Source organism: Mus pahari, chromosome 1, assembly GCF_900095145.1.
Source record: "Mus pahari chromosome 1, PAHARI_EIJ_v1.1, whole genome shotgun sequence".
Classification (NCBI taxonomy): Eukaryota; Metazoa; Chordata; class Mammalia; order Rodentia; family Muridae; genus Mus; species Mus pahari.
Window position 1 is genome coordinate 36,573,319 of NC_034590.1, and position 24,719 is coordinate 36,598,037.

A 24,719-nucleotide genomic window follows, 5' to 3' on the forward strand; every position below is an offset into this window, starting at 1 on the left:
GTCAGATGAAGGAAGCTCAGAGGATTTGTTGGCAGGCTCCCTGCCTCTAAAAAGTGGCTTCGGAAAGTCATGGGTAGGCATCAGATCATAATTAGGGATATTATTCGAAGTGTGTCATTAAGGGTTTTGTTAAGAGAAATTCCAGTAATACACATTAAACAAGCTCTGAAGAACACAGTATCACTAGGCTACTAGAGTGAGTGTTTTCTCTCTCTCTCTCTCTCTCTCTCTCTCTCTCTCTCTCTCTCTCTCTCTCTCTCTCTCTCTCTCTCTCTCTCTCTCTCTCTCTCTCTCTCTCTCTCTCTCTCTCATCAGTACTATGCGTGATGACCGCTTTTCCAGCTGAGCAGAAGCACTTGAAATCTTAGAACTGAAGGAAGAGCAATGTAAATTGTGAAGACCTAATTGGATAAAATTGACTGACTTCACTCCTTAGGTGCTTTAACATGCATATGAGTGTCTCCCTCAAGCATGACCTTCATCATGTGTGCTGATGTATGTAGATATAATGTATATGATGTGTACTGTAAGATAAGAAGTGGATAAGAAGTTCATATGGAGCCAGGCGTAGTTGCACATGCCTTTAATCCCAGCACTCGGGAGGCAGAGAGAGGCAGGTGGATTTCTGAGTTCGAGGCCAGCCTGGTCTACAAAGTGAGTTCCAGGACAGCCAAGGCTACACAGAGGAACCCTGTCTTGAAAAACAAAAACAAAAACAAACAAACAAAAAGGAGTTCATATGGTAGTTAGGCTTTCATATTTAAAGTGGTAAAGTGTTTACTCAAAATAGACCATAAAACACTAGGTGTAGAGAGTGTAGTCCATAGAATAAGCATTAAAAAAAATTATACTAAAATTTATGTGTAGCAGGGCCTGCCTATAATCCCAGTGTTTGGGATACTGAGGCAGAGGAATTGAGAGTTTTAAAACCTTTTTGGGATATATAGTGAGAATTGGTGTGTGTGTGTGTGTGTGTGTGTGTGTGTGTGTGTGTGTGTGTGTGTATGTTTAAAAAAAAAAACCCAAAAGGAGAAATAGAACCAAAAAGGGAGTAAATAAAGGGAATACTAAAGACTTGTGAACAACAAAAACTCAAACAAGAAAGGCAAAGCAGAAGGACAAGAAAGCAAACAAAGAGGAAAATAACAGAAAGGCAGATCCAAGTTCAACCGCATCCACTGACACACTAAATTTAAATGGCATAAAAGTCAACTTAGTGTGCCTGTGACCAGGCTGGCTTCTAAGAGTGGCTTACCCATGCACTCTCTAGTAAGGAACCACTTTTAAAGAAGTTTAAAGCAAGAAGGGAGAAGCTGAAGCTGTAGCTGGGTGAGAGAGCACTTGCCAAGCATGCGCAAATCTCTGGGTTTTCTTTCCAGCACCAGAGGTAAAATGTTCATGGTTGAAATAGAAAGATAGTGAATGATACAGTCTTCCTACCTCAGCTGACAGAAGGCTGGAGTGGTTATTTTAGTGTTGGAGGAAGTCTTCCTGAGGATAAGGAGAATTACCAGCAGTAAAGAAAGACCCCTATGGATGGCAGAAGTCTGATTCACCCAGGAGACATAAATGTCCTATGTATGAACGTGGCTAACAACAGAGGCCCTAAATACACAAAGCAAAGGCTGATTGAAGTGCAAGGAGAAGCAGGTAGCTACCAACCTCAGCAGTGCCCAGTCTGCGACTGGTAGAGCAAATAGGGCACGGTCAGTGGAAACACAGAGCAGATGGGCAGACTGACCCACTAAAATGTTGTACGGTCATGTATAGAAAACTCTCCCAATTTACAGCAAAATAGATGTTGTGAAGTTAGTATAATGCTACTACCAAGGTAGATCATATTGTGTGCATTATAAAACAAATCATAATACGCATAAAAGAACTGAAATTTTGCAAAGTATGTTTTTTTTTTTATCATAGTGGGATTAAACTGAAAGATGTAGAATAAAGACATTCTCAAATATTTAGGAATGAAACAACATGCTTCTAAAGGAGTCACAAGAGTCAAAGAGGAAATCTCAAGAAATGAAACAGCTTGAGAGAAGTGAAAATTAAATTGTAATATGTTAAAATTTGTGCCATGCAGTTAAAATAGAGTTTTGAGGGAACTTTATATTGCTGAATGAAAGATGTATACCCTCCATCGGTCTAAGCTGTTACACAGAAAAATGGACCAATTCATTAAAAAAGATGAACCACCAAGAAACTCATTAAAAGTAGATAGCCTAAATTTTCCTATAGCTGATAAAAATGTCAAATTTATGGTTTTTTTAAAAAAAAAAAACTTCTAAAAATTCCAGTTAATTTAAATGGCTTCATTGCCAAGTTCTTCCAAATGTTTCAAAAAGAAATAAGATAGTTATGATGATAGCCATGCTCCATAGACTCTTTTAAGAAACAGAAAAGGAAATTCAGAGGCGACAGTAGCACTGCTTTCATGGGAGAGACAAATAAAGGACATTTCACATCCGCTATCCTATGAAAATAGACGTGAAAAATCCTTCACAAAACGCGTGCAGCACATCTAAGGCAAATACATCACGGCTGCTAAATAGGCTAAGTCCCGGAAGTACATAGCCGGGATGCAAAGGTAAACAGTTCATTAGTGGTAGCCGTAAAAAGAAGAAAGCCAGGAGTGTCTCGGTGAGGGTAGAAACACTCAATGAGATCCAACATCCATTCATGCCCCTGCCCCCGAAATAACCCATAAAATAGGGTTAGAAGGAAGGGAAGGAGGGAGGGAGGAAGGGAGGAGGGCAGGAAAACATGGAGGGGCATAGGGTCAGATAGAAAGGGAGGGATCAAGGAATGAAGAGACAGACAGGAGGGAGGGTGGGACTGAAGGAGGGAGGGGTAGGCATGGACAGGGGGAGGGAGGGAAGAAGGAGAAATACTGTCCCTGCCAAGTCTTTGTGCACACAATGGAATGAACCAAGCCAGCTCCTCTGGCAGGGGCCGGGGGGTGGGGGGTGCATTATTGTCGGAAGAGTCCTTACCACCTACAAAATCCTCCTGGTTCTAATGAATAATTTTAGTGAGGCTAATATTCAATAGTGTGTGATATTTCTATACTAAACTCAATAGCCAGTTGTAATAAAAAAAAGGCATTTATAATAGCATGATGAAGGAAAGAAAGAAGGCAGACAGGGGCATCGGGAGGGAGAGAGTAATTATATTAAGAAAACGTGCAGTGTGCATGCTGGGATGAATTGCTGTTGAGAGAAAGGGACGATGACCTATATAAATGAAAAGATTTGTCACATTTATGCATCTGAAGATTCAATATAGCTCTGATTTAAATTCTCCAAGATTGTTCTATGGACTCAAAGCAACCCTAGTCAATCAAATGCCCGCTAGGACTTTAAATAGGAGCCTGATATAGCTGTCTTCTGAGAGGCTCTGCCAGTGCCCCACAAATACAGAGGTGTATGCTCACCTAACCATTGGACTGAGCACAGGGTCCCCAAAGGAGGAGCTAGAAAAAGTACCCTAGGAGCTGAAGGGTTTTCAGCCTCATAGGAGGAACAACAATATGAACCATCCAGACCCCCCAGAGCTCCCAGGGACTAAACCACCAACCAAAGAGTACACATGGAGGGACCCATGGCTCCAGCCAAATATGTAGCAGAGGATGGCCTTGTTGGGCATCAGTGGGAGGAGAGGCCCTTGGTCCTGTGAAGGGCCCAAAGTGTAGGGGAATGCCAAGACAGGGACGTGGGAGTGGGTGGGTTGGTGAGGGGGGGCAGGTAGTGGGTTTTCGGAGGGGAAACCAGGAAAAGGAATAACATTTGAAATATAAATAAAGAAAATGTCTAATAAAACTATCTCTAAAGAAAAAAAACAGATATTGGAAATTTACATCTAAAATATATATAGAAGGGCAAGGGAATTGAACAGATGAAACATCAGGCAAAGACGAGCCTGATTGCTTGTTGAGACTTGGGAGAGCTAACTTTGAGTGATGGTCACATTATCCTTATGGATCGTGCTAGTGTGCCAGGACCACCATAACAAAGTCCCCACAGCGGTAAAGCAATCAGCAGAATGGCCTCATGGTTCTCAAAGCTAAACATCGAGGTGCTGTTGGTAGGTCAGTTCCTTCTGAGATCTAGGAGGGGATCTGCCCTGCTGACCCTTCTAGAGCTGTCTCCAGAAGTTCCCTTTCCAATGCTGTCATCCCAGACCAGGGCCTTGGGGCTTTTGACTTTCATATGTGCATTTGTGATGGGGGTGGGGATGGGACCCAACATGTACCTGCATTATTTTTAAGTTTTAATTGATGCACGTGCTTGAGAATATGGGCAAATAGCAGGACAGGAGCACAAACAATCCTTTAAAGCTATGCAATCTTGTAGCTGTTCTCTCTGACAATGCTAGACTTCTTTGTTACTGAGAATAGGCTCAGGGGTGGTTGTAGTCAGCAACATCGTTATTGTGCTTAACTTGTGTTTGTGAAGTGGAGAAGTCATTTCTCAAGCATGTTGAGACAAAGGAGAGTATTGGGCCTGTTTTATGTCAGTCCCCACCCTCTCACCACTCTTGCTTGTCACCTACCTTAGTCAGTGTCCTATTCCTATAACACATATCTGCCACCATCAATTTATAAACAAAAAAGGTGCATAGCCAGGAAGCACAAGACAAGTAGAGGAAGGGGCCAGAGGTCGAATAGCCCTCTCGAAGAGCACGTGACCTAAATGAGTCATGGCCAGACCTCTATAAAAGGTCTGCAGCTCTCAGTAGTACTATTTTGTAGACCAAACTTTTATCATGGGCCTCAGAAAGACTTTCAAGACCAAGGGTGTAGCACAGGAACAAACATGCCTCACAGAGGCTAACTTTCCTAAGCCACTGCCTTTCCCACAAGTTACTGAGAAGTTTTTGTGTGAGAAAAATCACTGTTTTTTCCTGGGTACAGGTTACCAGTGAGGATCCTAAAGTTTCTGTGCAGAAGTCCACACATTTCCTGTCACTGACAGAATGTGGTGGGGAAGCCAGCTAAGCATAGCGATATCCGGAAGGAAAGAATTAGCCCACACGAGTTAGTCCAAACCCCCACCATGCTTCCTGCTGTAGAAACGCCACCCAACAGTGTGCCGCCTGTGCTCCCATAAGGCCTGCAGAGGGACACTAGGTTTTTTTTTTATTTTTTTATTTTTTTAGTTTTATTTTGGCTATAGTAGTACCATGAAGAAATGAAGGAAGGCAGGGGGTAAATGTCATTGTCCTATGACTCAAAGGCTGTGCTTGCTAACGTGTCTATGTATTTTCTCAGTTCTGTACGCACATGACTGTAACTGAAATACAGCACTGCATTCTCTATGTTAAGCTCTGTGAATGTTTCCATTCTCATGCAGTCATCTTGGTGCTCATGCCAACACTGGTTTAAATAGGATCCTGTTCATGATGCTTCACTGTGCTCTAAACAGTTTTGTGCTTTCAAAGAAAAGCACCCTTCCCCCGTGATCCTAAGGACATTATAGAGTCTTGCTTGACAGCGGTAGACATCAGCCTAGGTTCCAAAAGAAGAACTTATGAACTGGCTCCTCTAAACTTGAATTGCTTGCCTGGGATCTTGAAGAAAAAAATCATTATCCGGTGGCTTCTGTCTAAGGGCATTTGGGCTGGCTGTATGGTATGAGTGTACTCTAAGGCTATGTCAGTGTGAATCATGTATAGTCAAAGCAGCTAAGTCATGCTAGAAAGGAACAAAAACGTATTATCTTTGTAGCACGTGAGGCCACCCTGGAAGGTGGACGTGGTTTTGACACCAGCCTGGCTGTGTCCATGTCTTATCCATATGCTTTGATTGTACCCAGACTGGACGGTGGTGATTGAATAGCGGTTCTCATCGCTGTCTGCTCCATTACCAACTCTGCTCAGGACCCACTAGTGCGTTCGTTCTTCCATGCAGGAGACAAGTGTGACGTGTAATGAGGACACTGCAGCTCTTTCTTGTCGACAAAGAGCCTTTATCCCGTCTCATTAGGATGCTGCGGGAGCCCAGTGCTCAGCCGTGTCAGAGGCTGTGTTTGCTGTTGATTTATGTCCTGTCACAGAATTAATTGAGTCTGGACACGGGGTCTCATTTTCTTGGACATGTAGCAGGTAATCGTGCCTCTCCTGTAACGTTCAAACAGCTTTCCAGATGGTCTGTCACGAAGGATCCGTCTTTAATATGACTAATCAGAAGCAAAGGACCTCGCTAGGCCTGTGTACATGCTCTGCAGTAGGAAGCCCCTGGGCCCCCGTGCGCGTGCAGTTAACTCTCTCCTGGCCACGCTCCTCCCTATGCTCTTCTGAGGATGTGGGTCACTCAATGCAACAAAGGTTTCTGAGTATTCTGAACAGAGGACCTGTGGTGGGGGAATGGCTTCTGGCATATCTTTAGGAAACCACATAGCATCACCTATGCAAGATCAGGGTACCCTGTGTCCAGCGGGAGGGGGGGTTCTTTATCAGTAGAAGCCACTCTAACAAAGAGACTGCAGGTAGGCGTGACTCACGCTGCAGCATCCATATCTTATAGTTCAGAGGCTGCCTGGAAGGGGGACTGTCTAAGGTCAAAATGCTGGCGTGGGTTGATATTCGAGGGGGTTCTTGCCTGATTCATAGATGGTTTCTTTACACTGGTTCCTTACATGGTGGAAGGGATAAGGCATCTTTTGAGCTTCTTTTATAAGGCTCAGAGGACTCATCTCTTCTGACATGAACTCCCTACATCTCTACCTCCTAATGCCATCCATTTAGGGTTAGGATTTCACCATAGGAGCTTCTGGGGGACTCAGCCATGCAGTCTATATCTGACAGAGTGTCTATTCATCTAGGACCTATGATGCAGGTACTAAAATAAAACACGCGGAGCGTTTTTTTTTACTGCTTATAGTGTTGTGTTATAGGAGAAGAGGAGGAGCTAAAGAACATGGCTCAGCACTTAAAGAACACTTGTTCTTGCAGAACACCGAGTTTGGTTCCTAGCACCCATCTTCTGCCCCTCATAAGCTACTGTAACTCTGGCTCCATGGGATTGGATGCTTTCTTCTGGTCTCCGCAGGCACCTGTACACCCCCCCCCACACACATACACACAAATAAATAAATAAAAGTGTAACATGCACCTAAAAAAAGAAAAAAGAGGAAGACACAGAACTGTCTTTCCAGCATGCTCTCAGCCGTGTGAAGAAATGAGCAGAATGAAGAACAGAGAGGAATGCACCACAGAGCCTGGAGTAGCTGCCTTTGCCTGCATCACACCACCCTCCTCCTCCTTCCCTCGGTCTTTGCCTGGATCACACGACTCTCCTCCTTTCCTGTTAAATGCAGAGCACTGGATCACCATTTTCCTCACCAGAAACTAATGAGCACTCGGAAGCAGCCACCTCCTGAATATGAAACTCTGCCCACATCATTGCAGCAGGCAACATGCAGGATTGCTCAGCCTCTGCCTCTCTCCTACTGAAGGGAGAGAAGCTCTTGGAGGCCTCCCACAGGGCAGCTGTCCCCCACCAGGTAGTTGCACCCCTAGACTTGGTATGCACTTAAGCAACTGAAACCTGTCGACCAGTTGCTGAGTTCTCCAATGACGGCAGGATGATTGTGGCCAAGCGGACGATGTTCTGTGGTTCTGAAGGTACTTCCTCCAAGCATCTGGGAGCTCCCTGAAAAAGTTGCTTTGAAGTTGAGGTGATGGTAACAGAAGTCATTACCATCAGGCGGCAAAGCGTTCCCAAGCCACACCCAGCGTGCCTTGTTGGAATGCATACTGCCTGAACGTCGCTGGATGCGGTTTTAATGTCTGTTCTGTGTACCACAGGACTGACTTATAGAGAACAGAGCTTCTTTGGGTTACTCTTCTGAAGGTCTGAGGAAGGCAGGACACCAGCACCTGCTGAAGGTATAGCATGGTGAAGTGTTAGCAAGGGACAGAGCAGTGTATAAGCTTGGGAATCTTCTCAAACACTACTAATAGTATACAGTATATATAGTATATATAGTATATTCAAGTAACGTTATGCAGACCGAGCAGGTTATATTTTATGTGATCAACAATAGAAGCATATGCATATGTATATGTATATAACAACACTTAATGGGGAAAAAAAAGGCCATGAATTTGGAAGAGTAAGGAGAGGTCTATGGGATGCTTTGGAGGGAGGAATGGGGGAAGCTATGTAAATAGATTACAATCTTAAAAAATAAAATAAATAAAATTTTAAAGATGCTAACCATGTGGGACTCTGCCATCATGACCACATCTAATCCCATTGTCTCCACAGATCTACTTCTAAACACCATTAACACAGGTGTTTCATTTCATTTCATTTCATTTAAGACATAGGTAGTATGAAAAAGGTAGCAGGGACACCATTTACTTAAAAGGAATCATTCCATTCCAGCTATACCTCTGCACACTTTTTTTTTTTGTCTCTCCATCCCTTGGCCACACCCTGTCTTCTGGTATGGGAGTTGTCTGTTATCCTCCAAATGGCCCATTTTGCCAGACTATTCATTCATGCCCTAGCTGTGGGAGTGACCTATAACCTCGATCAGAAAAAAGTTTATGGGAGCTTCTTCTTCCTCTCCTCCCCCTGTGTGTGTGTGTGTGTGTGTGTGTGTGTGTGTGTGTGTGTGTGTGTGTGTACATATAGAGAAAGGCACTCTATTGCTTGGTAAAGAGATGAAACCCACCCCATGGAGAGTGGGGAATTCCCGAGGCTCACAGTGATACTTAATTTAGGATGTACTGTTCAATGAAGTCCTGGGTGCATTTGAATTAGAAGCACGTGCGGCTCTAGGCTAGGCTTTGGCAGAACACTTGCCCAGAACATGCCATGAACATGCAAATCCCCAAGCTGACGTGTACTCTTCAAAGTAAGTGCAACACTTTGGTAGGAAGCAACCCTTGCTTTCTGCTATGACCCCCTCTTCCAAATGCATGTTACCTAAACGCTTTCATGTCCCCTTGAAGAGATGTGACCTGGGATAGCCACAGCCATCCTACTGTGTGGTAGAGCCATTTAAGACACAAGTCTGACCGCATCATCTCCTTTAACATTTATCTGTGGCTGTCCTTAACCCCCTATTTGTGGAGTTCAGACCTGAATTGGCTATTCTGTTGTGGTATGCATATTTAACATGTTTCCTGAGAGATCATTTGTTGGAAGTTGGGCCCTGTGTGGTAATAAAGGGAGGTGATGGGGCCATTTAGAGATGGCATAGAGGAAGCCCCTCAAATCACTGGCTGTGCAGTTCATAGAGGGGAGTAAGGCCACCAGACACATTTCATAGTGAGACATTTACAAAAATAAACAAAAGCTAGATCCATACCAGTGCCCAGTTGAACCACATGGTGGCTCAAAGCACAATTTTTTTAAAATAAAAAAATCAGTACTATCAAAGCTATCTTTCCTTAATATTCTGATGTTTGTTTGTCATTGATTTTTGTTGTTTTTTTTAAACCATTGTAATTAAAATAGTACTTATTTTGCTTCAGTAAAGTACAACAAAAACATTTTATTCAGGTTAGGAATAAGAGGGTTGTTAAGGCTGGAGTAGCCTAGTTGTCAAGTCTTGCCTCCTTCTCGCCATTAGATAAAGGTGCATTTGTTATTCTCTTGGACCAATTCACTTTTTAATAAAAAAACGCTATTAGAATACAGTCGAGTTCGCCAGTGAAGGAAAAAGGATAACAACCAAACCGCAAAATTTTGACCCAAAACTTGTTCAGTCTAAAAGAAATGCAAGGACAAAGATGGAGCAGAGACTGGAGGAATGGCCAACCAATAACCAGCCAACTTGAGACATAGTCTGTGGACAAGCATCAATCCCTGACACTGTTAATGACACTCTGCTATGCCTGCAGACAGGAGCCCAGCATCACTGTCCTCTGAGAGGCTCTAGTCAGTAGCTGACTGAAACAGATACAGATATCCACAGCCAAACACTGGACAGAGCTCAGGGACTCTAATGGAGAAGTTGGGGGGAAAGATTAAGGACCCTGAATTGGAAAGTAACTCCACAGGAAGACCAACAGAGACAACTAACCTGGACCCCTGAGAGCTCTCAGAGACTGAGCCACCAACCGAAGACCTTACACGGACTGGACAAAGGCCCTCAGAACATACGTAGCAGACATGCAGCTCTGTATCCATGTGGGTCTCCCAACAACCGAAGCATAGGCTATCCCTAAAGCCATAACCTGACTTTGGAATCCATTATCCAGAAAGGCTGCCTTGTCTGGCTGCAGTGAGAGAGGATGCACCTAATCCTACAGAGACATGATGAGCCGGAGGGGGGGAGTACACAGGGTGGCCCACCCTCTTAGGGGAGAAGGGGAGGGGAGATGGGGCAAGGGACTCTATGAGAGGGCCTGGGAGGAGGGAGCATTTGAGACGTAAATAGATAAATAATTTTTAAAAACCGTCATAATTTCAGTACATGTACATTTACTATTTAAAATAATAATTATAGTTATTAGAAAATAATGATGCTCTTTATCTTTTTTTAAATGACACAACACCTATGCTATTTACTATTATGGAGAGTGATGTGAAAGGTTTCCTTCCTTCCTGACAATTTTATCAATAAACTTCTAGTTATAGAAAAAAAAAAAGAAAAAATACCTTGATTAGAATCAACTTATAAAGGAAAGGGTTTGTTTGAGGCTTGTGATTTTAGAGGGTCTGTCATGGCCAGAAGAGTGTGGTGGCAAGAACAGGAAGCTAGGCAACCACATCTTGAGCCAAAAGTCCAAGCAGGAAGCAAACAGCACGGCACTGGGTCTGTAAACTCAAAGCTCGCCCCAGTGGTGGGCTTTTTCCAGCAAGGTTACACCCCCTACACCTCTCCTACCGTGCTACCAACCAGTGGCTAAGTATTCAACCATGGAAGTCTGTGGAAGACACTTCTCATTCAAATAAGCAAAGGTGGTCACATGATGAGATGGAGAAGCAAGTCTGTGAGGACATGTGCGTGGTGTCATTTGCCTAGGGACAGAACAGTCTCAACTAAAATCAACCAGGAGTAGGTAGATGAGTAAGATGTAATTTCCTATAACCAGTACTTTTTTCCCTGTATATATATACCAGCAACAGCCAGGTAAATAAGGGGAGAGAGACTTCATTGCAACACAAGAATAATGTGAGAATAAAGTTACTCAAGGATGCTGATAAGTCTGAAGCAAACTACGAAGCCATTGAGATCCATTTAGGACTTAGGCAAATGTGGAGTTATTTGTGCGGCAAAATTGGATAAAAAGATCCAACATTGTGAGTTTTGAAAATTTCTCTAAAATAATGCATAATTGAAGGCTATACCAATCTCAATGATAATGGGATCCCAGAGGACGTTTGGACTCGAAAGCTCTTCAGTTCATCGGGGAGGAGGAATGTGGAAATAGCTAGAGGCCATTTAAAAATGAGAATAACGGAGAAAACTGACTTCTCCGGTGTTAAAATCTCACAGCCATGGCAATTAAAATGGCACGGGGCTGGGGGAGAACAGATAACCTAGACTGGAGTAGGAGAGAGCTAGGCTTCCACGAAGGCAAGTGCACACAGCCCGTCTTAGGACTCAGGCTTATGAATGTGTGCACACAGCCCGTCTTAGGACTCAGGCTTATGAATGTGTGCACACAGCCCGTCTTAGGACTCAGGCTTATGAATGTGTGCGCACAGCCCGTCTTAGGACTCAGGCTTATGAATGTGTACCATTGTAGCCACGTATCCACCCTGCTTCTCACTGCCATCACAGCATTGAAAATCCACACGAGTTATTCCGTGTCTAGTGGGGGATCTACCTTGTGTTAGAGAATTTTCCCCAACAGTAGGTGAATGCAAGGACTCTGTGCATGTCTGGGGTGGAGGAGGGGAAGTACTTATACTCTAGGTTAGATGGATTGAATTTATGTTTTACTTACAGCATTTTCTTTCTTTGCATTTTGTTAGAAAATTAATCCATTACAAAAGCAAAATGTTAATTTAGTTAAATTATCGGACCTATATATTAGATAGTTACTTCAGCATCAAATGACTTTCTCAGTGTGTCCTTATAATCACAATACAAGATTGATACTTTGGGCACAAAACATGTTTCATGTCTCAAAGTGGCTATGCCTGGTGGCTTTGATCCTAGCTGTCAGGATGCAGAGGCAGGAGGATCTGTGTGAGTTTGAGGCCAGTCTGATCTACTACAGAGCAAGTCCAGGACAGCCAACACTATCTCATAAAACCAAAAAAAAAAAAAAAAAAGAAGAAGAAGAAAAAAAAAGGCTAATGAAGAGGTTTTTAGCAGTGATTTAAAAGTTTCTAACAACTCATTCATTTGATAAATGTTTTTGCAGAATTTATAGAGACTTATCTTGGTTTTTAAAGTACCAGCTCTTTCGTCAACTACTTTGCCAGTGTTGCAAACACCTAATTCTGAAACAGCACTGAAAATACCCAGTGGATTTTTTTCCAATAATGAGACTTCCCTTGAGTTTCAAGAAGCCATAGCTATAAGCTACAGTCATAAAATCCAAAGTAAAATTATCCCATTAATCTTTTCAGTTTCTTAAAAGTATCAGTGGAGATAAATTATAAACTTTAAAAATCTAAACTTTAAGCTGGGCAGTGGTGGCATATGCCTTTAATCCCATCACTCCAGAGGCAGAGGCAGAGGCAGAGGCAGAGGCAGAGGCACAGGNCACAGGCACAGGCACAGGCACAGGCACAGGCACAGGCACAGGCACAGGCACAGGCACAGGCACAGGCACAGGCACAGGCACAGGCACATGTCTATGAATTTGAGGCCAGCCTAGTCTACAGAGGGAGTTCCAGGATGGCCAGAGCTACATAGAGAAACTCTGTCTCAAAAACTATAAGCAAAAGCAAAACAAAACAAAATCCTATATATATATATATATGTGTGTGTATATATATATCAGATATTAGATATATAATATATAATATACATAATTATTTATTATATAATTATAATAATATATAATATACTATAATATAGATATATTAGATATATCTTAGATCTTATATATAAGTGCAACTGTATCAGGATGTATCCTCATAGTAAGTCCAGGACTGTCCAGGGCTGTCTTTATGTGGTGTGTTGGGGTCAACAGCTGTCACAGTGTATGCTATCAAAGTTTAGCAACGTGGTTTTGGTTACATAGCAAGTGGCACATGTCTTGGGTTGGCCATGGTCTAATGTGAGGCTCTCTCTGCCTTCCTTTCCACAGTGGCTGCTTTCAGGTAACAATGGCTGTGTGAGCGTCTGCCATGGCCCACCGCAAGCGTCAGAGCACTGCAAGCAGCATGCTGGACCACAGGGCCAGGCCAGGTCCTATCCCCCATGACCAGGAGGAGCCTGAGAGTGAGGACGCAGAACTGCCTCTGGAGAGCTATGTACCCACAGGCCTGGAGCTGGGCACTCTGAGGCCAGAGAGCCCCACGCCCGAGGAACAGGAGTGCCACAATCATAGCCCTGACGGGGACTCCAGCTCTGACTATGTGAACAACACATCTGAGGAGGAGGACTATGATGAAGGCCTCCCTGAGGAGGAGGAGGGTGTCACCTACTACATCCGATACTGTCCTGAGGATGACAGCTACCTGGAGGGCATGGACTGTAATGGGGAGGAATACATAGCCCACGGTGCTCATCCCGTGGACACCGATGAGTGTCAGGAGGCAGTGGAGGACTGGACGGACTCGGTGGGCCCTCACACTCATAGCCACGGGGCTGAAAACAGCCAGGAGTACCCAGATGGCCACCTGCCTATCCCAGAGGATGACCCTACTGTCCTGGAGGTCCATGACCAGGAAGACGATGGCCACTACTGTTCTAGCAAGGAGAGCTACCAGGACTATTACCCCCCTGAGACCAATGGGAACACGGGTGGCGCTTCCCCCTATCGCATGAGGCGTGGGGACGGGGACCTAGAGGAACAGGAGGAAGACATCGACCAGATAGTAGCTGAGATCAAGATGAGCCTGAGCATGACCAGTATTACCAGTGCCAGTGAGGCCAGCCCTGAGCACATGCCGGAGCTGGATCCCGGGGATTCCACTGAGGCCTGTCCACCCAGTGACACTGGCCATGGACCCGGTAGGCAAGAAGCAAGGCCCAAGTCGCTGAACCTTCCCCCTGAGGTTAAGCACCCTGGAGACCCCCAGAGAGGACTCAAGACCAAGACCAGGACCCCAGAAGAGAGGCCAAAGTGGCCCCAAGAGCAGGTATGCCTTAACTACCCCCAGGGGAGGGGTGACCCTAGAGAGTATGATATCACCCAGTAGGTAGTGAAGCCCATGGTGGTGGTGGTGGGGGTTGTGACAGGTGGAGGGGTGGGGTGGGGGGTGCTAGCAGTGATCCAGTACGTACTGTGAGCTAAGTTAATTATTCGGTAACAGTGATGATCAAGGAACCTCTGGTCACCTTAAGGAATCCACCCCTTAAATTCAGGAACCCATCCCACCAAAGGGCTGATTGGCAGCTCTTATCTCCTAGGAAATTCCCTGAACCCAGGCTGTATTCCACTGCCTGAATCGGCTCACCGTAGGAGAGGATCCATGCCGCTCCGCCGATTCCCCCAAGGTGGCCTTCTCAGGCCATCAGGACCCTGGGCAGGATGGCGGTAATGGGATGTAGACATTCACGTTCTTCCCTCCTCACAGTGCCCATTGTAATGTCTCCAAAGCCATCTTGACCCCATGGGCACTTAGTTGTGGAAAACTACTGTCTTGAAAAAAAGAAATCACTATTTGGAAATGTGACCAAGTCATAGAGAGGAAGGGCATGCTAACGTGAGGGATAGAACCACAACCATGCTTTATTTCAGTTAACATCAAAGCAAGTATGTAGTCTAACAAACACATTTGAAAACCCACCATCCCACCCCACCCTACCCCCACGCAAGACAGAAAAAGAAATCTCTGTGAGCTCGTAAAAAGAGATATAATTACTGGATTTGTATAAAGGAACGTCTCTTTGGCCCATTATATGGACAGCTTTCCTGGTTTGTAAAGCCTTAATTATTCTCCCCCAGAAGATTTCATGAGTTTGAATATTTATTCAATACATACTGAATTGAACACACACACACACACACACACACACACACACACACACACAGGAGTGAAAACTTGTGCTTAGAATGTAAATCACATTGATTTGCTGTGGGATTCGCCACACATTTCGGTGCCTTTTATTCTCATTGAGTTAGTAAGTGCCAGCTGACTTCACTTTTGGGGTGCCATGTCATCAACAGCAGTTCTGCCTTCATGGGGGGGGGCATGCTGTGAGGCATAAACTCTATTGTACTACTAAATGTTGGGGGCAGGGTCTTGGGGCTCTGGTCTGGGCTTCAGGCCAAAATACCCACATTTTTATTTGTTCGTTTTCAGAACGTGGGCTTATCCCCAACCACAGCAATGGCACTGCAGGAATGGGCATGGGTTGTAGATCATGTGACACACTGTGTTTTGCTGTAATAAGTAGCCTCCCCATCAAAGGTCTGTCAGGAGAAAATTATCTTGGAACCTGGTACGGAGTTAGAACACCTGGGCGCCTTTCTGTTCTGTTTTGTTTTGTTTTGTTCTGTTTTTGTTTTCCTTCATGATAGCCAGAGGAATGAATGAATGAAGGTGAATAGAATTCCATAGACCTTCGGGTTAGTGTGCTTGGGGTGCACGTGTGTGTGTGTGTGTGTGTGTGTGTGTGTGTGTGTGTGTGTGTGTGTGTGTGAATGCAAATGGTTAAATAAATGAGTGTTGGTGGCAGGTGGAACTGGGGGGATGTTTCAAGCCATCATGGAAGACAAGAAGGAAGTCTGTTCTTTCAGAGAAAGGTGTTGAATGGAAAAGCAGGTGCTTCAATCTCTCAGCCCAGGGAGTCCTTAAAGCAATGCTCTTAGCCAAGACATTGGAAAAAACTCCTGGGAGCCTGTTAAGGATTATATTAGGTTCTTTTGTTGTTTTGTTATTATTGCTTTCGTAGTCATGCATTCATTAGTTTGCCTGTCCATCCATGGACTAATCCTGTCAAGAGAGAACCAGAGGACCTAGCTCTAGGCTGCCCAGGCCCCCAGAATCTGTTGGGTCTTGCCATGTGGATGCGTTGTGTATCCTGTTGTCTTGAGTTGCTCATCTCACACAAGGAATTCTGAATTCGGGCCATTAACATCCACTGGTGAATAAACTGAGCCATAAATATCCACTGGAATCACCTTGGAAACCAGATTCTCTAGAAAATGCACAGCACTGAGTACTTAGAAGGTGCTTCATTTGAAATCACCGCCGTGTTCCTAAAAGGAATCTTACTCCCTTGGGGACAGACAAGCTGTGCCAAGAACAATCCAAAGCCTGGCCTAGGATGGTGAGTTAGAGTGCATCTGAGGCCCCTGCCCAGTTCCTGGAGCCCCATCTGCATGTTTAGTACAACACTGCCTAGAACCAACAGCAGAAATGAATCAGGAGGCAGGGGGTTGCAGGGGTGGGTTGGAGTGAGCACACTGGCCTCCTGGTAGACTTTCTCTGTAAAATTTGCCCTTGGCCTATAGCATGGACCCCACAGGGGGCACCCCAGAACTACCTGTTTGCATTTCAACAAGATGGCGCATTCAAATCGGAGAAGCATTGCCGTGGAAGTGTCCAACTGGAGGGGCATGGTTAGCATCCCTTATCTCTCCCCTACTCATTTTAAAGCTTAAAAATTATAGTCAGGGTTAGTTTTTGAAGTATGGTTTGAGTGTCTCTAACCTGAAATTGTACAGAGTCCTAAATACTCTAAAGCTGGTTTCTTGAGTGCTGACATAAGGCTATAGCAGAAACCATCACACCACCACCCTGAGACAGGCCATGATCAAAGCACAACTGTACCAAACAGAGAGTGTTAGGTTACACTCAGGCTTTTCATTAGGAAACATACATGAATTCTCATGTTACAGTCTCATCCCAAGCATGTCTCATTATGTGCATGTAAATATGACAAAGTCAGAAAAAAAAAAATCCCCCAAATCTGAACCCAGGGCTGCTCTCAGTCATTTTGTGCAGGAAGTTTAGGCTGTCCTGAGGAACATCCTTTGGTCACTGCAGGGATGATAGTACACGGTATGCATGTGAGAGATGCACTTCCCGCAGGCCCACTACCCAGCATAAAGACCTGTCTTCATGGCTTCCGTGTTCCCTGCAGACCACAGGACTGAGCATAGAACACACAGCTATCATTAGACCGCAGATGGCGGATGGCATTTTCTCCCGTATGTGAGACTGGCACAGACATCTTTTTACGTACAAATGGTGTTTTCTGTCTTTTGTACTTCTTGAGGGCCAGGGCCTGAGTGATACATCCGTGTTGACCCTTTTACATTTCCACACAACTAACTTGCCTGTTGTGTTTCTCTTGGCCGTGAGGTATAGTCCCACTCCGTAGCCCTGGGACTTTCTCCTTTCTCATTTCACAGACTTCATCATGCATTTTGCTGAATGTTTCCTTGAGCCTGTTTTCCTTTGAACTGGCACTGTGCTATTCTCACCGTCTCCATGGTTATGAAGATACAGGTGGCCCGTCAGCTGTCAGTCCACCTCTTTAGGGGCACAGAAGGAGTCAGTCAGATGTCTCCTTCCCATACATGGGAGATGAATTTATACTAGACACGGCTTGAGTCTGGCCTCTGTGGAAAGTAGGTTGCTCGTTGTGACAGTAAGTGGAATGTGTGACCCGTAGCACCTGCCTGAGCTTTGGGATGCTGTGCGTGCTCAGAAGGCTCCAGTTCCTCTTACAAGTTTCAGTCCATCAACAGGGGAAGCCAAAGCAGGAATTCAGAGCAGGAACTGATAGAGAGGGCATGGAGAGATGCTTGCATTTCATGGCTTTCTCAGCCTGCTTATAAAACTCAGGACCCACCATCCCAGGGATGGTACCTCCCACAATGGGATCGGTTCTCCTGTAGCAATCATTAACCAAGAAAATGCCTTTCAGGTTTACCCATAGGCATTCTGATGGAGGTGTTCCTTCTTCTCAGTTGATTCTAGCTCATGTAAAGGTGACACACAGCCAACCAGGACACATCCTGTGTCTTATGGAGCTTCCTTCCAAGGTGGAAGGCTGCAGTCCCAGAGGAATCCACTACTCAACACCAGCAGCTTTACAGCAGAGAGGATTGACTGAGAGGGCAGTTTCCAGGATTTCCTGAGATTCCCCCAAACCCACCAGGCTCCAATTCCTGAGAACAGTTTTACTAATGCTCATTTTTTGACTCCCTGCAACCATCTTTACTTTCGCTCATCTCTGGATGGTGTGTAATGCCTAATACAATGCCATGCCGTGTAAATTGTTGTCCTGCGTTGTTTAGTGGAATGTTGACAAGAAAGCGTGGATGTGTTCAAAGCAGAGGCAGTTTTGTTTTTATGAATATTTCCCACCCACACTCATTTGAATCTTTAGATGTGGAACCCACGAATGCAGAGGATCGCTGTGTTTTGGTTGGCAGATGAGTTGGGGAAACTTCTTTGTTCTTCAAGCTGTATGTATGTTCATTGCTGTGCAGGGCAACTGTACTGCTTGCTCCGCCAACATCCCATAGCCTCAAGACCTTTTCTTTCCATTGGAAGAGAAATATATGGGAAATGGCAACCTAAATCTCATTGTAAAGTTCAGAATTCTTTACTCAATTCCAGGATGGCTTAATGCCAGCCCAGAATGCTGATAACGGACCCCCACCAGGACCCGTCATGGCTGAAGAGTTAGTGATTGTTTGGCTTCAATTTATACAAAATTCTTGAGCAGCTGTGAAGGGCAGGGGAAATCTGTGTCCTGGTACAAGGGGCTCAAAGTCTCTGAATTCCTGGGAGAATCCAAAGGTTCAGTGCTGAGGTTGTACTCTCAGACAAATGAGGTGTGCGCTAGTTCCTGTTCTATTGCTGCAAAGAGGCACCCGACTAAGGCAGCTTACAAAAGAAGACGTTTAACTAGGGGCTCCCTTATAGTTTCAGAGTGTTAGTCCATGATTGTCATGGGAAGCATGGTGGCAGGCGGCAGGCATGGTGTTGGAACAAGAGCTGAGAGCTTATATCCTGATCTGTGGGCAAGAGGCAGAGAGACTGGGCCTGGCATGGGTTTTGGAAACCTCAAAGGCTCCCGGTGATACACCTCCTCCAACAAGGCCATACCTCCTACTAACTGGGAACTAGCCATTCAAATATATGAATCTATAGGGTCATTTCTCATTCAGACAAACACTAAGTGGTTGAGTCCTATGTAGTATAAGTATCCCCGCCCCCACCTTGTGGTACAGCTTGAAAGGGCTGAGTTCTGTTCTGTGGGATTGTTGTTCTGTGCTTTTGAGGAATCCTGCAAGAACATGTCTGTCCAGTGCCAAAGAGCCAAACCTGTAGGTGTGTATCTGCGTGTGGTTTTAGCAAGTGCTACGTGGCTTGCTTTAGAGTACCCCCTTGTTCCTGTCCTCTCATCTGCTGCTTTGTGAGATCTTTCATGAGGTAAATCTACCTAGAGAGATTTAGTCTGCTGGACCTTGGAGATTTCAGGCTGTCTAGTTTGTCAGCTCTATATCGTGGGTCCATTCAACCAAATATGTGTTTTGATTATTTGTGGTTTTCATGACTTCTATTTATCACCACCCCAGCAGTGTTTTCTAGCAAGAGCCCTCTGATAATAGAAAAACAAGAAAATCAATACCTCATAGCCAGCTTAATACAACAGCTCAAGTGAAGGGTGATCCGGGGCCTTTGGCCACATTGAGTGTCATGTCCATCACCGTTCGCCACAGAGATGCTCTGTCTGTGACATTTCACCAAGGCTTGTTTTGCAAAGGACTCTTCAAGATTGCCGTGTGGATATTAGTGCCCAATAAGCAGAGATAACACTACCCGAATGCCTGACTTTGACCTGCTTCTGGTGGAGTTGGTAGCACTATGTGCCTTCTGGAAAGGTGCCCCACTGTGTCCGATCTGGCGCTACATGAAGCAAGGATTAGCTCCCATTTTAATAGCAGAGGATTGACAGCAGAGCTCAGTGGGATTGTTAGCACCCGGGTCCCTCTCTGAGCTGTTTGCAGTGGGAAGAAGGGCTTTAGTGTTTGCCGTGCACAGAGGATGCAAACTATCCATGTTCAGATAGTGTTTCGGCAAGTGCCCGACACCAGGGATTTGGGGGTTTGCTGAGGATGACTTCAGTCTTACTCAAGAGGAAAGACTCTGGGAAGGCCCTGGATCTCTGTGGAGGACATATGGTTTCTTTCTGATATAACCCTCCTGCAACACTTCTTTCTCTGCCCACACATGCCTCTGTTCACACATGCCTTCTGTGTCTGCACATCAGCTGGTTTCTGTAGTCAGTTCTGGTTGCACTGAGCCTTTATTTTTTTATCACCCTTCTCTCTGGTCAGTGTGACAGGGTAACCTCTGTACCTACTTTTACAAAGTCCCAGGACTGTTTTGAAAGAGGAATCCCATGGGTGCCGCTTGCTGTTGTTGCCCTCCTCCTCTCCCAGAGCTTCTGAACTTGATTGTTGGGTTTTGTTGGCTCAGCCAGCAGAACTGCTCCACTTGGCTTTCAGAATGGTTGGTATGTCACCAGAGGTGGTATGTCACCAGAGGTGGTATGTCACCAGAGGTGGCTGTGATTATCTGGAAGCAGAAAGTGGGAATGTGGGCAGGAATTTATAGAACACTGTTAAAGTCAGGGTCTAAATTGTTTTGGTTTCCAAAAATTAATTAACACACACACACACACACACAAACACACACAAACAAACACACACACATTATTTTACTGCACAAATTAAGGGAGTTTAGTAGTATAATTTCATCATATATATATATATATATAGTGTAAAATTACTTAATTTGAACCTTTGGAACTGCTGAGTTCATAAAGTTTTCAAACATTCTTGATTCTTATATGATGAGTTTCAGTGCAGGGACTAAGGAGACAGCTCCATGAATAAAGCACTTGTTGCACAGGGTAATGATCTGCTCAAGGCCCAGCAGCCATGTAAAACTGAAGCCTTTAATCCCAGCACTCAGAAGGCAAAGGCAAGATCCTCCAGGCAAGCTGGCTAGATCAGCCGAGCCGGTAAGCTCCAGGCTCAGCAAGATACCCTGCCTCAGTAAACCAAGTGTCGAGCCATGGCTCGGTGGCTAAAGCTGGCCTCCATCTACCTGGGAACTCACATTGGTCTATTAGCATTAGCACACACATGCACCCACTCATGAACAAGCTCACATGCATGTGTGCACTCACATCTCACACATGCACCCTCCAAAATCATCAGTCCTTCTACTAATAGATGTTCAGAAGGTGTCCTTCCCCTGGTCCCTAGAGAAGTCAGCTTATGATAATTGAGACTACATCTCCCAAAGCCAGAAAACCTGGATCTCACTCTGCTATACAGAAAAGTGTAGGCAGGTTACCTGCACTGGGCACACCCATCTCCAGAGGCTGGAGAGGAATAGTGACTTGGACCTGGGTGCTGATGGAGTATAAAAGGTGGGTGGCACTGGTCCTGATGGTGGTGGTGGTGGTGGTGATGTTGATGATAATAATGAGTTTTAAGTCTGGGGGAATCTTCAGTTTGGGAAATGGCCCATGCTGGCCAGTACGGGGGGAGGGGGGTTACAATGGAGCAAATAGGTGGCCTTGCTGTTAAAAGTGACACAGGAAGACGTAACCCTAGCTGATGAGGTAGGGAAGAAGAAGGATCAGGACTACTTAGAGCCACAGAGGAGCAGTGGGGTGAACAGGACAGCCGATCCTCTCTGAAGGTCACCTCAAGGGGTGGGGTTCTCACATGGCATCTCCGCAGCCTCTTTCCAGGAGACAATTAGAGCTCCCGTCATGGCCGTGGTTTTCTTATGCCTGCTTTCTGATGGAAAAAGTGATGGGGAACTCACACTGGCCTCTCACTGACTTCAAATACTGCCTGGAGATCTCTTTACTATAGGCATCTTCTCACCAGTGTCTCCTCTTAAAGTCTATTTCTTTAAGAGCCAACTCTCCCCTACAGAACACCCCACATCCTGGGCTAGCTGGCCGTGCATCCCCTCCCACCCATTCTGATTGGCAATTATGTGAATCAGGCACTGAGGTCACCAAGGTGAGGGTGGTCCTACCCTTACACTTGAGAACTCATTCTGGAGGGGGACAGACAAGGAGAGACAGCCTCATCCAGGCGGGGCTGGGTACTCAAGAAAGGTGCCCACCCAGGCAAGGAGTTCCAGCCAGAGGTCAGACTCCAGCATGGATGAGAAGTGAGGGAAACTTTGGAAAATCAGTTAATGAGTGAGGCAAACCATGGGGTTGTGTGAGTGCCCTCAGTGTGGACTGCAGCTGTAGCTGTGGTGGGCTGTGGCTGTAGCTGTAGTGGGCTGTGATCTCCAAGAGAAGTTGGGGAAAACCAGAAGCTCCAGGCTGAAGGTAGTGATGAGAGAGAGAGACAGAGAATGATCATCCTGAGAGAGGAGCAGAGCTAGGAGAGACTTGGAGTCTAAAGGCCAAGTGCTAGAGACATCAGAAGGCCAAGGTCAGCAAGGCAAGCATGGAGGGCTTCTCAGGAACAAAGCGCTTCAGAGCTGTGGCCATGCTGGTCCGCGGGGGCAAGGTATAGCAGGTCTGGTGGGTTGGCAAGGGAGAGTCGCCCTTAGAGATGGAAAGAGAATACAAGCATTATAGGGGCTTACAAGGGTGGACCTGAAGTGACAGACAGGCTGGAGAGGATGACCCACCCACTGTGTTTGTGACATTGACTAGAATTTCACTAATTTGCCAGTGGGAATGACTATAGATGAGTGACCTAAGGCAGGGAGCTGGCCTCTGGGCACATCCCTCCCTTTCTCCCTGGTTGGCTCCCATCTGTGACCCACAGCATCTCACAGGGCCTCATATTTGCCAGAGGTTAGACCAACATCCAACTGATAAACAAGGTTAGTCACATGACATTGCCTGGGAAGTACAGATCTCCATGTAAGAATTTTTAGAAACCTCATCTGTTTGGGGGGGGGGGGGAAGGCAGCATGGATAACTGTGACACATGGAAATGCATAATGACATACATGGCGTGTTCCCCTGATGTGTGACTGACACGGGATGTGGCAGTCATGGGATTTCACCCCACAGCATTCATTCACACCCAATGTTAAATCAGACACTAACAAGACAGGGGATGTGGTAGCAAGGGGTTCATCAATAATGTCTGTCCATATGGCAGACGGCACAGGAACACAAGCACAGCCCAGGCATCTCAGGAAAGGATGTGCACAGGGCGGTGCCCCTGAAATAGGTTGTGAAATCCAAAACCTGCTGAGTCAGGGTTTACCCAATGACTCCCTGGTCTACCTTCACAGAAGGGAATCAAGTGTCTCTCCACCTGAGACCAAGCCGAGGTCCAAACAGTTGGAGCTGGGAGAAGGCCACACCTAAGTTTCCAAAAAGCTCTGTGCCAGCTTCTCCTTGTTTTAACCCCTGACATGTAGGTCAAGAACAGGAGGGTTGAGCCAAGGGCCAGCTCCTGAGAGCAGGTGGGCACTGTCCTTGGTGCTGACAAAACTGCAGTACTACCTCATGGTGGCCTGCACCTTAGGGTGGCCTGCTCAGCCTACAGCTGGGCTGGGTAGACTGTCAGCCTACTCTGGATGATGGTGGATGGAGAATTGCTGATCCAAGAGAGGAGTTTAGAGCGATGGGCTTCTGGACAGATGGGCACAGGGTTGGGGGGACATTACCCATTCACCTTCACCATTCCCTTTGGCTTGTATGCTTGCAGGTAGCCTCTGATTCTACCTGTGAGATCTGTGTGCCTGCTCCACTTTCTGTACCCTAGCAATGCTCCTTGACACTTCCCACGTAGCCCCACTTCTCCTCAAAGCAATTCTAGAAAGCAGCTCAGGGCCGTCCATCGCTGACCTCCGCTCTGAGTGCTGGGTGATGGTGGAGGCTGGTGTCTGTTGATTTTGCCATAGTGAACTCCTACATAGTTTCTACTGCCTAAGAGCTCCAGAATGAGGCCACTCCACGTGGAGGCCAGGACTGAGGCCACTCCACGTGGAGGCCAGGACTGAGGCCACTCCACGTGGAGTCCAGGACTCTCAAGTACCCTAAGCCCTTTAGTTATCTCTCTTTCTAAAGACAGAAACCGTCCGCAGCTGCGGTCTAGTTCCTACTGTTTGCTTGTCTCCTAACATGGTTTTTTGTGGTGTTTGTGGTGGGAACTCACTGCCTTGTACATGCTAAACCAGCACTCTTACCACTGGCCTATACTTCTTTTTTTTTATTTATTTATTTATTTATTTATTTATTTATTTATTTATTTATTTATGTAAGTACACTGTAGCTGTCTTCAGACACTCCAGAAGGGGGCGTCAGATCTTGTTACGGGTAGTTGTGAGCCACCATGTGGTTGCTGGGATTTGAACTCAGGACCTTTGGAAGAGCAGTCAGGAGCTCTTACCCGCTGAGCCATCTCACCAGCCCTGGCCTATACTTCTGACCTTATCATTGTGCCTTCATTCATTCTTTTGTTCATTCATTCATTCCTTTATTCATTCATCTCTGTGGGTGTGGAAGACAACATGACAACCTCTTTTAGAAGCATCAGCCAGTCTTCAATAAGGGAAAAGATCATCCAGTCTTCAAAACCCAAAGGCACAAAAGCAGTGCCTTCTACTGTTTAGTAGCTAGTTAGCTTAGACTCCCACTCTTCTTCCCCTTTGAACT

At 45.6% G+C, this 24,719-nt stretch overlaps 1 protein-coding gene across 4 annotated transcripts in view; it reads left to right on the forward strand.

Annotated features, from left to right (window-relative positions):
- The window catches only part of Apba2 (amyloid beta precursor protein binding family A member 2), a 223,923-nt gene that overhangs the window by 149,378 nt on the left and 49,826 nt on the right, over nt 1-24,719 (forward strand). For all 4 annotated transcript variants that reach the window (XM_029541610.1, XM_021193417.2, XM_029541614.1 and 1 more), the window contains one exon: nt 13,231-14,227. In XM_029541610.1, coding sequence (XP_029397470.1) covers nt 13,271-14,227 — 957 coding nt within the window. In that variant the 5' untranslated portion in view covers nt 13,231-13,270. The remainder of the gene's footprint in view (nt 1-13,230; nt 14,228-24,719) is intronic.